The 16,929-nt window shown below is 41.6% G+C and overlaps 1 protein-coding gene across 1 annotated transcript; it reads left to right on the forward strand.

Moving 5' to 3' along the window:
- Nucleotides 1–760: 760 nt before the first annotated feature.
- POLR1B (RNA polymerase I subunit B) lies at nt 761–16,616 on the forward strand (the record flags this gene model as incomplete). Its single annotated transcript, XM_081998166.1, has 13 exons — nt 761–850; nt 1,826–1,958; nt 2,987–3,123; nt 4,970–5,193; nt 6,961–7,132; nt 8,748–8,919; nt 9,719–10,000; nt 10,604–10,737; nt 11,159–11,329; nt 11,961–12,117; nt 13,351–13,547; nt 13,951–14,204; nt 15,734–16,616. Exons 1-13 carry the CDS (start codon nt 776–778, stop codon nt 16,614–16,616), a joined length of 2,991 nt encoding a protein of 996 aa, XP_081854292.1. The 5' UTR covers nt 761–775.
- Between the last annotated feature and the right edge of the window lie 313 nt (nt 16,617–16,929).

A 16,929-nucleotide genomic window follows, 5' to 3' on the forward strand; every position in this document is an offset into this window, starting at 1 on the left:
ACTCTTTTAACTGTTCCCAGGTGTTGAACTAATGTTTTTGTATTGCAGCGCTGGTGTGTGTTTCCTGCACGGCAGCAGCTATTTCAAAGCCTGTCATTCTGCATATCAAGTTAGGATTGTTTGCTCCCACAGTGCATTTTATCACCTTGTTTCTTCCAGTCAAGGGGTCCTTCTGCAGACCCACTGCCAGATCTTGTTATTGTAAATAAATTATTTTCTTTCACACCTACTTTTCTTTCTCGCTTTTCAGATCACTTGTGAACACATTAAGTGAACGAGCCTTATGAAAGGTCTCTGCAGGCTTGTAGTGTGGATGTCCTTTCATTGAGCAGTTTCTGTTTTCTTGTACTTTTTCTTTTAACTGTTAACTTCCAAGGTTTTCTTTAATATCTCGTGGCTGCTGTGCTGAAGGGTCTGAAAGGCAAAGTAGACTCTTATCAACTTTGTTCACTCTACTGGCAGCTTCTTTACCTAGTTCTAGACCTCGTACAATTTTCTTCTGTAAACCCATGTTGACTGTTTTCCATGGAGTAGTCCTTATGCATTTATCTACTAGTTCTGCTTTTTTAATATCATTATTACCATTTTACAGTGACAGAATTTTGTTAAACAAAGTGTGATTATATTAAATGTGCAGTTAATACAGCGGGAAAGATTAAAAGAGTAACTTAATTTGCTCACTGTTTGTGTTGTGTTGTTTTAGGCTGACATCAGTTGGTCAGTGAATGACATGCCACAGGGGACTATTAAACAGCCCCTGGGGTATATTCCAATCATGGTGAAGTCCAAGTTGTGCAACCTCTATAATCTTTCTCCACAAGAGCTCATACAGCACCATGAGGAGGAAGAGGTAACGGGGATTCTGTGGGTCAGGAAAATCTGCATTTTATGTGAGCAGTATTGCAGGGCAGCTTCTCTTTACAGAACTTAAGCAGTTATATTTTATTTCAAGTTTGACTTTTTTTTTCTGAAGGTTCCATACAGCATCTTGAAAAATTTGCAGTCACAACTGTTTTTGAATACAGGGATCTGTTTGGTGCTGATACCTACAGTTCCAATATACAACTTATCAACTGCTAACTAGCAACTGAGGCTATGTAGCTGTGCATGGGCCTCTGTGGAGACAAAGATTTGGAGAAGAGGTGTAGAAAGAGACATTTTCATTCTCAGTTGTTTTCTGCAGGTTCTTCCTCCTTTCTCCAGTAGCATGTCAGCTGTGGGGAATTGAATACAGAATTATTTAGTGCCATATTTTGTGCTTACAAAAAGACCAAGCAAACTGTGAAAGAAAATCTAGAATAGCCTACTACTGCTGCCCTCTAGTATGCCGCTTGTACCTTCATTCATAGTATTGCTTGCTACTGAAACACTTTTTGTCTAATGGCATACCGTTTGAGGAGCTATAAATTTATCAGTGTTAAGCTTGTAAGGGACCAGAAAGAGGTTTTCTGCACTGAAGATCCCTCTGATTTATAAACTCAAAATGAGAACTTCAGAGTATTTATTTAAAAAATAGTTAATGTTAGCTCTTCAAAGCTGTTCAGTTAACAACGCAGGGGTTTTTCATTTGGTTTTTTTTCTTTCTTTCTTTAAATTTTGGAACATGCATCCCTTTCCTTGCGATGTATGCTACATTTAGACTTAATAGTCACTGGCAAGGAGTGCAGCCTTGCCAAATGCAGTGCTGAAACGTGTCTTGCTACGCGTTTTACAGTTAAAACATGAAATGTTTGTTAACAACTAATACAGGCATTTTTGTCTTTTACTTAAAATGCTGGGTTATTAATTTCTAAGCCCATTAAAATTATTTTTCTTTTTCTGCCAGGAAATGGGAGGCTACTTTATAATTAATGGCTTAGAAAAAGTTATTAGGATGCTGATTATGCCCAGGCGAAATTTCCCTCTTGCAATGACAAGACACAAATGGAAAAACAGAGGCCCTGGTTTCACAGAGTATGGTAAGCTGAACAGTTTCCTGCAGCATCCTGCTAGTAACTGCTTGAGGACAAACAGGAGTGACTATCTATAACTGACTTTTGGTAATTTGTTTTGGTGTAGCTCTTGTTGATATTTTTTACTAGATAAAAAAATAAAGGGTCAACACCACCATAAGGGTACCAGCATGCGGCAGATGCTTATGGGAGCTGTTTGAGCCACCCATGCTGAGTGAAGAGATCGTATTCTAGGCCTTGCAGTACATGTAACCCTTTGTTATGTGGAAGGTGTAACTAAAATTCTGCCTTCAGTAGAAGTCATTGTAAACTGCTGAACTTGTTTCAATGAATTTCATTCATGCTTCGAGGTGGCAGATTTAATTTATATGAAGCAGATTAACTAGGTTCTTGGCTGTCCCATACTTTTGTCATGTATGCTCAGTAAAACAAGTTTAAAATTTAATTAAACCAGAAAAGTTACAGTTTTGAACTCAGGTATTACCAGCTTGCTGATTTGACTGCACCATGGTGCTTGAGCACACACTGTAATTCAACATTAATTAATTTTGAGGCAGTGCCAGTTTAAACCATCCCATTTGGTTTATTTTATTTTGTCCTGCAGTGGATAGCATGGGAGAGGACCAGGAAACACTGCTTCAACCATACCACCCCAACAGGGAGATGTTAAAACTTGAACCAGAGTGCAGTTAGGAAGAGTGCTTGTGTGTTGCTGTATCATACAACCTAAGATTACAGACAAAATACTTGAGGCTTGGGGCTTTCCTTTTCTTAAAAACTGTATGCATCTTCCTAGCCTCTCAGCAAGTGTGCTGGCTGTCCTGAGACACTTGTCCACTAAGAACTGAATTGAGCTGGTGTATTTATTTGAAATGGAGACTGATGCTGAAACTAGTGATCTGCCTCATGTTCTCAGCCATGAAGTACTAAAGTTTTTCTTGTGAGTTCTCACACCTGCTTGGACACATCACAGCAATGCAGCCAGTTGGTTTTGTACAGCTCACATTGGTCTTTGCCTGTGTTGATTTTTGCAGGAGTAGTGATGCATTGTGTTAAGGATGAGCACACTGCAATAAACATGAACCTTCACTACTTGGAAAATGGTTGTGTCATGGTGAATTTCATTTTTCAGAAAGAGTTGTTCTTCCTTCCCTTGGGATTTGCTCTGAAGGTAAAGAGCTAATGCTTGTGCTTTCTCTGTTGAATAAATACAGAAGTTGTGCTAAGTATTTTTATTTAAGTAATGAGAAGCAGCTAATTCCAGATTAAGTATTTTCAGTCATCCTTCCTATACTGGCTGAAGAACTATAGTCCAAACCCAGCCTATGCTTGTCATGTAGCTCGGCTGCATCAGAGGAAGTGTGTGTGCAAGGTCAAGAGAGGAGGCAAGAGTTACACAAGGGTCTCATAGCTTTTTGCTAATGAATGCTTTGGACAAATAGCTTTTGGAGCGTGTAAGAATTTGCCACCTAATGTAAAAGATCTTGGTAATATTTTTAAAACAAAATGACAGCTGTGTTCAGTGAGTGAACAACATTAATCATTGAAGTCAAGTTGTCCCATCTAAATGTAAACCAGTGAATTGGCTTTTTTAAAGGAGAAAAATAAAATGCTGTTTCTGATTGGAACTTGGAAGCAATGAAGATCTGGAGGGATCTATTTGAGCACAGTTGATGGGTGTAAACTGTTCTTTGGATAGCAGGCAAATGTTTTACTTGAGCCAAGAGTTTTTAAATTCTCCTCTAAAAGCATGCTTTCTCTAATAGTAGGGCCAGAGTACTTCAGCCATGTGTTTTACCTACAGCAGCTGAGTGTTAGAGCAAATCAGAGGCCTGTGTCACTACATGATGGAAGCGTCATGTAAATTGGCATCAGTGAATTTGTATCTTCTTTCAACCTGCTGTATTCACATTGCTGTTGCACAATGCATTTCACTTTTTCTTCAGTGCTTTTCTTCAACTTTTGTTTCAACAAAAGTAGTTACCGAAAGTAGCTGATTTACCTGTTTTAATATGCAAAGGAATTGTACTGGCTTTCTGGTAGCTCATGAGATCTCAGGATAAGCAGACCGTATTGTCTGAAGTTCAAATTCTCTCATAAGTCACTCTATGGGTTTGTATCCCCCCCTGCATCAATCAAACTCGGTTCTGTACTGGTTTCCTGTGGCCCATCCAGGTCCCACTGTGGCAGACTGCTGCAGCCCTACCGTGCTTCTGTTCTGGCTGTAATTCTGGTTTCTTCTTGCTGTGTAATCATGGCAGTGCTCTCCTCTGTTGGACAAGAGGCAGCATGTGCTCTGGCACGATTACTAAGCAGCAGAACTCAGCTTACATTGCCCCCTTTCATAAAGAAATATGCCTTAGGGTCTTTTTCATGTAGCCTTCAATTTTTCCTGAACTTTTTGAAGCCTATTTAAATGCGATGAACAAATAGTTTACTTAAAGATATGGCACATTTGTCAGTAAATACAGAATTCATTGGTGGACAACATATTTGCTTAACCCTGACATAAAGAAACAATGAGGAAACCATTATAACACCAAAAGCTAAGAATGTTGGATTTAAGTATGAGCTTTAGTATATGAAATGCTGAAACTGAAGAGAATTTGTTCTAATAATCTTCATCAAAAGGCTGAATTGCCTTTTGGCTTGCATAAAACCAAGTAGCAGCTTGAGACAATGGTGAATTAAATTCATGTTTCTAAGTGAGCTCATTCTGTAAAGATAGTAGTAAATCTTACTAAACAAGAGAAGCCTGTTAGTTTAGAGGGTGCAAGTTCGTGTTGCTCTAAGGATCTCACTGGACTGGGAGTATTTATGATCATCATCAGGGTATGAATATCTACTTCATTCTAAGTACCTCAACCCCACAGTATTTTTCAGTTTGCATGGTGGAAGGGTATTTCCTGAGGACTGAAAACCTAAATTGGTGGCATGCCCTAGTTCTTTTGCTGTACTTTATGGACAGGTGTTGCTATCACTTTGTTTTTCTGATCTGATACACTTCTGTCTTTCAGGCATTAGTTAATTTCCCAGACTACCAGATTTTTGAAGAGTTGATCAAAGAAAAGGAAGGTGACACCTTTTATGTGAACTGCGTTACAGAGATGATGAGAGCAGTAGTGGATGCAGGCTGTTTTACACAGCAAAATGTCCTCGAATACCTGGGAAAGAGCTTCAGAATAAAACTTAGCCTGCCTGAGTGGTACAGCAATGAACAGGCTGCAGATTTCATTTTGAAGTATGTATGTGTGCGTATAGGAGTGTGTGATTCTGTGTAATTGTATTGAAATTATAGGCAGATTTAAGAGTACTCTGACATATTACATCACACTTTGTTATGGTTTTCACATGCATTTGTAAAACGATAGCCAGTGGGCAGTTTTTGATGGGACTCCAGGATATTATGATAATCTGTATTTGTGGTGTTCAGAAATACTTATTTTAATGGATTGGCACAAGTATCCCCAAAGTGGTTTCAGAGGAGGGTATCAGTTGTTCTTTAGATGTGATTTTCTGATGTACTTGATGAAAAACATAAATATTAAAGATTAAGGAAGACAAGGTTAAAGCTAGGTCTGTGACTGCTCGAGGCTCTATTTGTTGAACAGAAATACTGCAATTTGTGGCACTTTATCAGTTTCACACAGTCGCGGGTAACTATGATGAGAATAACATTTGTCTTTTAGAGTGGTAGAAATTAGATTTTTTTTTAAATCTTGCTTCTTCTATGGAGTAAGTTAGAAAGGAATGGAAGAGCTGGCTATGAGACTGTCAGTGTGACAGGCATTCAACGAAGTAATTTCTTTTTCTGGTAAAGTAGATGTTGGCTCTTTGAGGGGTTTTTTAGCACATGAAAAGGATCATTTGGGATGCCCAAGTCCTTGAGTACTTGTAAATAGGGAGTGGTCAGGTGGCTGGAAACACAAAGGCAGCCTGCAGGGTGCCTCCGAGGGGCCCTTAAAAGTCCATAGACCAGCTGGAAGCACAGAACTTTGTACTGAGAAATGTGAATGGATAATTTCAAGAAAGTTGGAATTACTCTGATTTTCTTATTTCTAAATACTATGGTGAGTGGTTTGTTTGTGGGGTTTTTTTCCCCTCTGATATGTTCTGTACACCTTATTTGTCTCAGCTGAGGAGACAGAAGAGGAGGAATAGTGAAAACATTAATTGGGATGTACCCTGTATGTAAGAGTGCTGGAACTGTAACTTACCTAGACAGAACCTGCCTCCGGACTTTGTCTTGCTTTTCAGTGAAGTTGTGAAGGTTTCAGTAGAGGGCAATGTAGAGCAGAAGTGAAAAGCTGAAAAAATCCTTTAATGTTGATGGAAGACTTGCACTTGTGTCTTGGAGTGCAGGTGATCTCAAGTCTTGGAAAGCAGTCGATCAGCTTTAGTGGGAATTAGGTGTGGCTTTCCTTTTTGCTTGTGCTAGAGTGTTGTTCAGCCCACAGTTTTCCACACTTGGGTTGATAGCAGTGGAAATTTGGACTTTTTGTGGCAAGACACTGATAGTGTTAACAGAAATGTTTTGTGTTTTGCTACTAGTTTCCAGCTCAGATTTGGGGTGGGGTGCGTTTATGTGGAGATGTGTGTGTGTATGATTGCTGTCACAGCAACTGTAAAATAATGCACAAACCTCATCCGTTGACTGGTCCTGACTCAAATATCTGTTTAAATAAACTGAATACTTAGAAGGCCATCTAACACAGGAATGTGTAAAATAAATCTTTGACAAGGTTCACCTTCATCTAATCAACCAGCTATATCCATAACAAAAGTAGCTCCTTAAAAAGACAATTTATCATTTTTTAGCTCAGTCTCTGAGGTTTTTTAATTATTATTTCTTGGAATTTTCATATAATACTAAGAGCAACTGAAAGAGCTTGCGCCTTGTTAGGCTTTTTAGCCAAAAATTTTGGTTTGTGTTTATTTAGGAGAAACTTGAAGAACAGCTAGCACAAAGAGATTAAGGTGTTAGTTGTGCTCCTTTCTCTTCCTCCAGCAAGTGTATCTGCATACATCTGACAAACAGAACTGAAAAGTTCTACCTGCTCTGTATGATGACCCGGAAGCTGTATGCTTTTGCCAAAGGGGAGTGCATGGAGGATAATCCAGACAGTCTGATGAATCAAGAAGTGCTTACCCCAGGACAGCTTTTCCTTATGTTCTTAAAGGTAAGGTCTTAAGGGGTTTAAGCCTGTGAATGTAATGGTCATCCAGACCAGACCCTACAGTGACCTTGAGGACAGGAGAAGTGTAGGAGCCAGACTGAAGAGCAGGCAGCCAGGATATCCTGTGAAGGCTGAGAGAGTGCTGGGTGTAGTGTAACTAGGCAGTGTAGTTGAGGAAGGCTTGGCTGTCTCCATATAGGGCTCTAAATATGATGAAGAAAAGGCTGTACAAAACCTGGAATAAAGAGCTTCATAGCCTTCCAGAGCAAGTCAAAGCACTCCATTCAGGGTGGGAGTCTGAGGAAGGAGGGATACCGACCATTCTGGTGTTTGAAGAGGGTTTTGAAACGGCATACTTCTGTTGTATCAGCTGAATTGGGAGTGGTAAAGATCTGCCTTGTTGTGGTGTTGCTGCTGTTTCACGTGGCAAATGTGCAAGAAAATAACTGCTGCCCCCCCATCTTCCAAAAGTAATGATTCATGATGTAGTCATTGCTCTCCCATCTCTAAATTCCTTTACGGATCAGGAAGTTGATAGCATGCTTCTGACTTACGCAGTTAATTTATTACTGGTGATATAAAAATGTGGTTTCGTAACCTGTTCCAACTCAGTATGAATTCAGTTTATTTCTAGGGATTCCTCATTTTAGGATGCCAGAGGAAAGTATTCCTGTTCAGAAGCTTGGCTATCCTACGAAAATCATTGTGGAATAATAGCTCCCATCCCAAAGTAAAGATACTTCCCTGAGTTATTAGATAACTCTTTTTTTAAACTTTCTTTTCCATTTTAGACAAATACTAAGATCTCTCTACTACTTCAGTGGTTTCAGTGAGTTTAGAAATAAAATAAAAAGGTAGTTCTGCGAAGCATTTTAGCGCTATATGGAACTGACACTGGAACTGGAAGAGGTTGCTTTCCTGCCTGGCCCTGTCAGATCAGCAAGGGAGTGAGCTAACAGCCACTTTTTTGAATGCAAAGATCCTAAATAGACTATAGCATACAGCAGACACAGTGTGGCTGTATATGGTGGATTCTTACTAAGAGTTCAAAGTGTTATTGGGCATCTTATGTCCTTTCCCCTGTTTTTATATAGTATCTAAGCTCACAGCAGTGATAAAATTACAGTTAAAATCCAGTCCACTATCTCAGAGTGTCTCAGCAACCTTTAAATACTGTGTGTCCATGGCCATCAAGTTTTGGTATCTAAACTTACTTTGTAATGCAGTTGTACTTTGTCACTGTATTTAGCAGGCTAATCAGTGGAGTTATTCTTGTGGTCATATTATAGGTACAATTTCTGTGTTGGGTTTTGTTTGTTCTTTGTGAAATTCTGTTACTGTACTTCGCTTGCCAGACTCATCACCAGTCTGGGTGGAAACGATTACTAAGCTGCTGGATGAGTATTTTCCTTGCAGGTCTGTCTTGGCATGATACTGTCAGCGTTTTTATAAAATGAAGTCAGTGTGGGAAATATGGCTGGAAAACTGTCAATATGCTAAAATTTGTCCATCCTGCTGATTTCAGAGGATTTCTGTAGCACATGCGACTGATGCAAAGCTCTAATTTGACCCTTTATCTTCCTGTTTTAAATGTAGATCTCTCACTTTTAAACCCTAGGAGAGGCTTGAAAGCTGGTTACAATCTGTTAAGTTCGTTTTGGAGAAAAGAACAGAAAAGGCAGATATCAGCATAAATGCAGACAGCTTGGTGAAGGCATTCAGCCTGGCAACAGACTTTACCAAGCCGTTTGAATATCTTCTTGCAACTGGTAACCTGCGATCTAAAACCGGTAAATCTTCAGGCTTAAGAAGCCTTTTTGTTTCCTGCTAAACAGAATGAGAAACAATATAAAACTGAGCTCTTAACTGAAAACAACTGCTTTTATGCAGACTTTTTATGCTGTAACTGAATTAATAAAAGTGGTTTGAGGAAAGGCAAGATTTCTCCTCAAGAAATTTCTCCTCAAGACTTTATGCATGTATAGAACATGTTAGTTATTAAAGTAAAGCCTCTACCCAGATAGTTGAAACAAAATTTAGTATTATCCAAAAGAGCAACCATACTTTGATTTATTTTCCCAAAGATTATTTCTTCTTAGAAGGTGCAATGTAAGACAAAGAAGGGGATTTGTTTATCAGGACTTCCCCATTGGTCGTGTGAGCTTAAATGAAGAGAAACTGCTTCGTTAATGTATATTTCAAATTTACCTGGTGCTTCCCTAAGTGTCTAGTGTGAAGATGACGTAATGCAATGCCCCCTAGAAAATCAAATTATATTAGAAGGCCACAGAATTTCAGTAAAAAGTACCGGCTGCAAATCCCCAAGTTGCTTCACTGGGAATGAGTTTCACATGTTTCTAAAAGGAGTTGGATTTTAAGCAATAGCTTGGAATTTAAAGTCTCTAGGCCTCTTGCAGGTCACGGAGTTGCCTGTGCACAGGCAACAGCACATGTGCCTTCTGTTGTTGGGATCCTGTGTGAGCATCTTTAGGGTTTGTCAGTCAAAAATAAGAAACTGCCTTGTAGCAGCATACTTCATTCGTTAAAGCTGGATGACATCCTGACATAAATTTTAATTTTGTTCCCAAGGCCTGGGCATGTTACAGGACAGTGGTCTGTGTGTGGTGGGAGACAAGCTGAATTTCATTCGCTACCTTTCCCACTTTCGCTGCATACACAGAGGAGCAGCATTTTCCCAGATGAGAACTACAACTGTCCGCAAGCTGCTGCCCGAATCCTGGGGGTTCCTGTGCCCTGTGGACACGCCAGATGGAGAACCCTGTGGTCTGATGAACCACATGACAGCTCTGTGTGAAGTAGTGACAGAGATGGTGCCTGTGAAAGACATTCCACCTTTGTTATGTTCCCTAGGTATGTTTTACTGGCTTGATCATTTAATGAAGCAGTCTTCCTTTTTACCTTTCTGCCCTGCAAACCCATATCTTGGAAAGGTTCTCCAGGTACCATTACTGTACACTGTTAACTTGACAAGGTGAAATCAAGTTAAACCTGTGCTTGCTGTGCTTCAGCTTAGTGGTAAGTAGTATGTTGCTTATGCGGGTGTGTCAGCCTTTTGGAGAGTGTAAAGTTCCATGTAATTGTCTCTTAGCTGTGTGCTGTCGAGCGAAGATGTTCACTTAAGCACAAGGAATTGCACAGTACAAGCTCTAGGAGAGTGGACCAAGCAGTAGCTTTCTAATGCTGGTGGTGACTTGAATTGAACTGCAGCTCATTTGTGATTACCATAACAATGGGAATCCTTATTTCAACCAGAAAAATAGGGAGGGGAAATGCATTTCTAGTTGTATGTGGCTTATATTTTCCATTAAGCAATCTACAGCTTTGCCCTGTAGGTCTGAATTTTTTGATGTTTCAGAAGGCTTCTTGGTGTGGATTGAGGCTTCCTGCAGAAATAACTTTTGTGTTTTGTTTGCCTTCCTGGTTGCTCCTTCTACCAACCCCCTCTTCTCACAGGTGTCACCCCCATTGATGCGACTCCAAGCAAGCCTTACGCGGAGTGTTACAGAGTTGTGTTGGACGGCTCTGTGGTGGGCTGGGTAGAGAGGGAGCTGGCTCCTGAGATTGCAGAAACCCTCCGCCGTTTCAAGGTTGTCTTGTTTAAAGTGTTTCTTAGCTAAACATCTTCAGTATGCAGTGGTCAAAATAGGCATGTTTGGAACTTTTTTTTTAACTTCCATTTATTTACTTTTTTTAATCTGACCCAATAAGTTATCTTTGTATGTTAGCATTGGAGTGTGCTTTTCTGTTTTTCTTGTTTATGTCCCTATATTTGGTCTATTGGTTTATGAAGTAATCATTTTTAGAAGAACTTTTTCGTGGAAAAAGTTAAGATAGACATATTTTCTTGGTGGAGATTTTTCTAGAAGTCTCTCTAAAATCTCTTCTCCACCATTTTATATTAGTAGCTACACCTGTGGTAGGCATTTTCATTTTGTAGCCTGTTGGATGCAGCTTAACTAAACCAGTGTTGCTTTGTGTTTCTGAATTGGTATTTCTTTGCACAAACAGATAACACAAGAGAAGAGATTTCCTGCACGGGCAGAAGTGGTCCTTATCCCAATGACAGGAAAACCCAGTCTGTATCCTGGGTTGTTCATTTTTACTACCCCTTGCCGGATGGTGCGGCCTGTCAGAAACCTGTTCTATGGAAGGAATGAGTGGATTGGTACTCTGGAACAGGTGGGGTTTGCGTATTTTTCTTTTATAAAGCGCTGACTATTACAGAGGTACCCAGCATCAAAAACAATGTTTTGGAAAATATTTGTGAAAGGAGCTGAAGGACATAGGGAGCTTGTGTTGAAGAGCTAGGATAGGTGGCAAAAGGGTTTTATCACCTCCTGCTAATTGGTTTCCGGTAAATGTCTTAGATGGACTGTAGGGATCTTTTTGAGATACTGAAATCTGCTCTCAGTATTAGTGAGAATATAGTGAAGCTTTTGAGGTGAAGGATTGCTGTCTTGTGTGAACTGTCTTGTGTTGTATCATGTTCTCCAAATTGCCCATGGGCAGCCAAGCAGTGGATTGCCAGGGAACTTGCTCATTTGGAACAATCAAAATGTCAGACAGGAAGGAGGACATGTTACTGCAGTTTTGTATTTCCAGACTTGCTTTCCTTGCAGTTGGTCTGTGATTGTAATAGGTAGTTTAACAGCTGTCTGATATTTTTCTTGCCTGCTAATAACACTAAGGTGCAGACAACTACCACAGCTAAAACTGAAATGGGTAAAAAAGACATCGGAGGCAGCTTTGTTTTGCTTCCTTCCTTTAAAACAAGGAAGCGAACGAGCATTCTCTGATTTGATGCTTGCAGATCTTCATGAACGTGGCCTCGCTGGAGTCAGAGGTGGTGCCCGGAATGACCACTCACCAGGAGCTCTTCCCTCACAGCATTCTGAGTGTGGTGGCCAACCTCATCCCCTTCTCCGACCACAATCAAAGTCCACGAAACATGTACCAGTGCCAGATGGGTAAGTGCTGTAGCACCTAATGCTGCAACTCCCTGGGGAAGGAAGAGGGGGAAAAAAATTCCAGTGTGTCTTCCCAGACATTGTTTCAACGTTGAGCTTGATTAATTTCATGGCAAAGTAAATGAAGTCAAGTTTATCATCCTGTCTGCCTTCCAGTGGGCAGTTCTAGGTTGTTGCACTCATGTTGCCTTCCCTAAGCCATTAGTAAGTTTTGTTTGGTATTTTTTTCTTAATTTGATGATGTTGATCGTATAGACAAGTGAAAGGCGCTGCAGCAGCTGTTTGGTGATGTTGGATGTCTGACGACTGTGCTGCCAACAGTCCTCTCGTACCCATAACTGACAGAGGTTAACCTACTTCTGACTGGTAGCTACAGTAGATGCTCTGTAATAGTGTGAGGTTTCCTTGCCACCTGTTTGCAGTGAGCGACTGCTGTCTTGACACTGCAGCTGTTACTTGCTAGACATCTGTTGCAAATGAGTAATAAAGCATTGTGGCAACAGGATGGGTGTTTCTTCTGGCAACTATTTGACAAAGATTTAAATTTATGTATTTGGTTGTCTGAAAGAAGTTGGGATAGGGTATGTAGTGGGGTTTCAACTAGCTGAGGTGCAAGTCACGTGCAAGAAACTTGCTTAAAAAAAAAAAGGGCTGAGTGTGTGGGTAGGGACTTAAGAGAGCAGGTCTCAATTACCTCGATAGCATCGCTACCATATTACATTCTGACAGTGTAACATTCTGACAATATTATCAGAAAGATGTCCTTAAAATGCTGCCACTTTTTCATACTCTTCTGAAGGTACCAGTGTGACTATGTTCAAAACTTGTTTTCCTTGCCAATGTATTTATACTGCAGAAGCAAATGCTTTTTAGCCTGGAAAGATGTAAGGTGTGCCTCACTATGGGAAACTGGGGAGAGGGGAAAAAAAACCCAAACAACCAAACAAAACCAAAAAACACCACACCAACCTTATTAGAGATTTTGAAATTGCAGAAAAGACACAAAATTACAAATAGTTCTTATGAAATGCTATGAAAGGAATTGAGTGTTGTGGTTCATAGAAACTTTTATAGCTGGACTTAGGGCAATTATTAAATTCCAAGGATTTTAAGACTGATAATCCCTCTAAATTCCAGCTTTCTCCTTAACAAGATACATGGAGGATGAAACTTCAACTTTGGTTAACTTCAAATTGATCCTGAATAAATCCAGTTTGCTTGCTTTCTTTATAGGAAAGCAAACCATGGGGTTTCCAGTTTATAACTACAAGGACCGCTCAGATAATAAGCTGTACCACCTTCACACTCCCCAGAGCCCTCTGGTGCGGCCCAGCATGTATGACTATTATGGTATGGACAGCTATCCAATTGGCACCAATTCAATTGTGGCTGTCATCTCCTACAGCGGCTATGACATGGAAGATGCAATGGTAAGCCACCAAAAGGAGAAATCCTGCTGTGCTGTAAAGGAATTTGATGTGGGGAACTGGGAAGAAGGGTGGTACCTGGTGGAGAAGAGCCCATTTTCTCCTTCTGCTAGCCCACAGACTCTGTTAGGGCAAATAGAGGAGCACAGCGGTTAAGTGTTGTTATCATAAGTAATACTGGAGGTACTGAGAGTAGAGCGGAGCTCCCTTGTGCAAGGCAGTGGGTTTCCAGCATTGAAAAATGCTGGGGTTACAGGACGTTTGGGCCTTTTGGAATGGTGACTTGCTGGGAGGCTTTGTTTAAGAAGGCAATGTTAAAAACCTAAGCATCAGATAGGAATGGAAATGATTTTTTTTGTTGAAGTTACTGGCAAGTCTTTAACAGGCCTTTGTTTCTTCTTTTTAGATTGTGAACAAATCTTCCTGGCAGAGAGGGTTTGCCTATGGAAGCGTTATCAAGATGGAGAGCATTGACCTTTCCCTTAAAGCCAGCAGGGCAGGCGATAATTTAGTATTTGGCATCAGGCCTGGTGATCCAAACGTTATGGAGAAGTTGGATGCTGATGGACTGCCTTTTGTTGGCTCTATCCTACAGCCGGGAGACCCCTTCTACAGCTTCGTGAACCTCAACACAGGGAAGACCTTCACTGTGTATTATCCGTAAGTACAGCTTGTCCCTCCTGGTCCACACACCTGGTGGCAAGTCTGAGAGCAGTTGGCCCTGATGAGCTGCAGTGTCTTTTCCTCCAGGTGTTCCCTTTTCTCCTCATGTCTTGACAGAGAGTGCATGAAGTTCATGTTGTAGGTGTTACTACTTTCTTACAGATGGTGCCTTAGCTGCACTGGGAAGACTGCTGTGGACTCACAGAATTAGTCATCCTGGTCATAGAGCTGGGCTGAGAGATTTGCATGTGGTAGTGGGGATCTGTAAACTCAGCCTTGTCCTTGCAATTGTGGAGCCCTCTTTGGCTCTCCCCACCCTGTGCTCCTGCTCCCCAGCTCTCTCATGCCAGCCCAGCCTTAGTTCAGGTTCTTTATCCAGAGAGCTATTTTACCTCTGTAGCATACAGCTTTTGTTCATTCTTGGCCCAAATCAGATAATTATTTAGGTTCCTACAGAGAGATGAGCTTCTCAGGTCTTAGAGTTCGCTCCTGCCCCCGGTTTGCCCCAGAGACCCAAGGCCCTTAAGAGGCAGTTCTCCCTACTGTCCTAAGAGCTGCATATGCTGCTAGATCTTACGTGTGGCTTGGAAGGGAGGGAGAACAGAGGCTTTGACTTCAAAAGCTTGAACAAGCTTGAAAGAGGCTTATGAAGCACAGTTCTTTCTGTACCCTGGCTGCGTGGGGTAAAATAATAGCAAATTATTTTATATTTTTATATAAACACAGCAAAATAATAGCTTTGAAACAGAAGTTAAACTTAGGTATAGGCCTTCTGCAAACACTGTGTTCATTAGGACTTCAAAGGAGAAGAAGAAAAGTAACTTGGCCTTAACATGGGACAAAATGTATTTATTACTTAACTGGCATCTCCAGAACAAGTGGAGAGTTTTGGCTGAAAGCTCTGTAACAACAGTTAAGCCTGCAGCAGACACCTAGCATGTGGAACATCAGGCTGAAGGTTCATCTGGAGAAGCAGCACACCCCTGAAGAAGGCCCTTGTTGGCAAAGCCTTCTCAGCTCATGTTGTGCCTTCCCTTTCTGCTCTGAACTTTCCTCTCTGCTTTGCACTGAACCTGATTCTTTATTTTAATATCCCACCAAGATGGTGTGAATTTATTGAGGATAGGGAGAGGGCTGCCTTAACACAAACCAAATGGCACTGGGATGCAGTTTGTCAGATAAAGTGTGATACAGATGAACCAGGTTTAAATGATCTTTATTTTAAATCACGGGTGGCACATCACCAGATCACCTGAAAGTTGTAGCTTGCTTCTACTATTAGAAAAAGCAAATGAATGGCACTTGGGTGATGCCTCTGTGTTGCGTCCTTGCCCAAATTCTTATGCAGTCTGATTTCCCTTGCTCCTGAATAGTACTTGTCAAGAATGGTTGTTCCCCAGCTGTCCCAAGGCATTTTATGAGATTTATGAAGTTGGTTGGTTTTTTTTTCCTTCATTCCCCTTTCCTAGCTAAAAATCATTAGCACACCTGACACCTTTGCTGTGATTGTTTTTCCATCTACACAGGAATAAGGAAGTCGGCATTGTAGACAACGTCAGGTTATGCAGTAATGACCGTGGCACTGGGAAGTTCAAGAAGGCTTGCATCACTGTGAGGGTTCCCCGAAATCCAACTGTTGGAGACAAATTTGCCAGCCGTCATGGACAGAAAGGTATCCTGAGCCAGCTCTGGCCAGTTGAGGATATGCCGTTCACGGAGAATGGGATGGTTCCAGACATCCTCTTCAACCCTCACGGATTTCCCTCCCGTATGACCATTGGGATGTTAATCGAGAGCATGGCGGGGAAGTCAGCAGCGCTGCACGGCGTCTCCTATGATGCCACTCCCTTCACCTTCACAGAGAAGAAGTCCGCTTTGAAATACTTTGGTGAGACTTTAGTGAGTGCAGGTTATAACTTCTTTGGGACGGAAAAGATGTACAGTGGCATCAGCGGCCTGGAGCTGGAGGCAGAGATCTTTGTGGGAGTGGTGTACTATCAGCGCCTGCGCCACATGGTGTCGGACAAGTTCCAGGTGAGGACAACGGGGCCTCGAGATGCTCTCACCAACCAGCCCATCAAGGGGAGGAATGTGGAAGGTGGGATTCGCTTCGGTGAGATGGAGCGTGACGCTTTGCTGGCTCACGGCACATCTTTCTTGCTACAAGACCGCCTGTTCAACTGCTCCGATGGCTCCATAGCCTATGTCTGCATGAGCTGTGGCAGCATGACATCTCCTGTGCTGGAGAAACCACCGCACTCCTCCTCTGTGACAAGCAACAGGAGGTACTCCTGCTCTGTTTGTAGTGAGGTGGACACAACCGAGGCTGTCCCTGTGCCCCATGTCTTCCGTTACTTTGTCGCAGAGCTGGCAGCCATGAACATAAAAACAAAGCTTAAGGTGGAGTAGCTCTGTCCTGGGGCACAGCGATGCTGCTGCTGGGAGGGAGGAAACGTGCCAGTCCTGCCTTTTGCCCCCTGTGGGTTTCAAGTGTTAAGTCAGTTCTCAGGTTCTTCAAATGTTGGCAAGATTAATTTGATGTTTGTATTGAGACAGGGCAGTTGCCAAGGCATACGGCGAGGAAATGTGACTGTTGAAGTTCGTTTGCACTTCTAAAGGATCGCTCACTATTGAGATGTGGCGTATGGAAATCAAGCAATATTACTGCTTCCCACCAGGCTGCTGGGTTGAGAGCGGTGGGAGTTCTTTGTTCTCCGAGCAC

The sequence above is a fragment of the Phaethon aethereus genome, assembly GCF_964289735.1.
Source record: "Phaethon aethereus genome assembly, chromosome: 3".
Taxonomy (NCBI): domain Eukaryota; kingdom Metazoa; phylum Chordata; class Aves; order Phaethontiformes; family Phaethontidae; genus Phaethon; species Phaethon aethereus.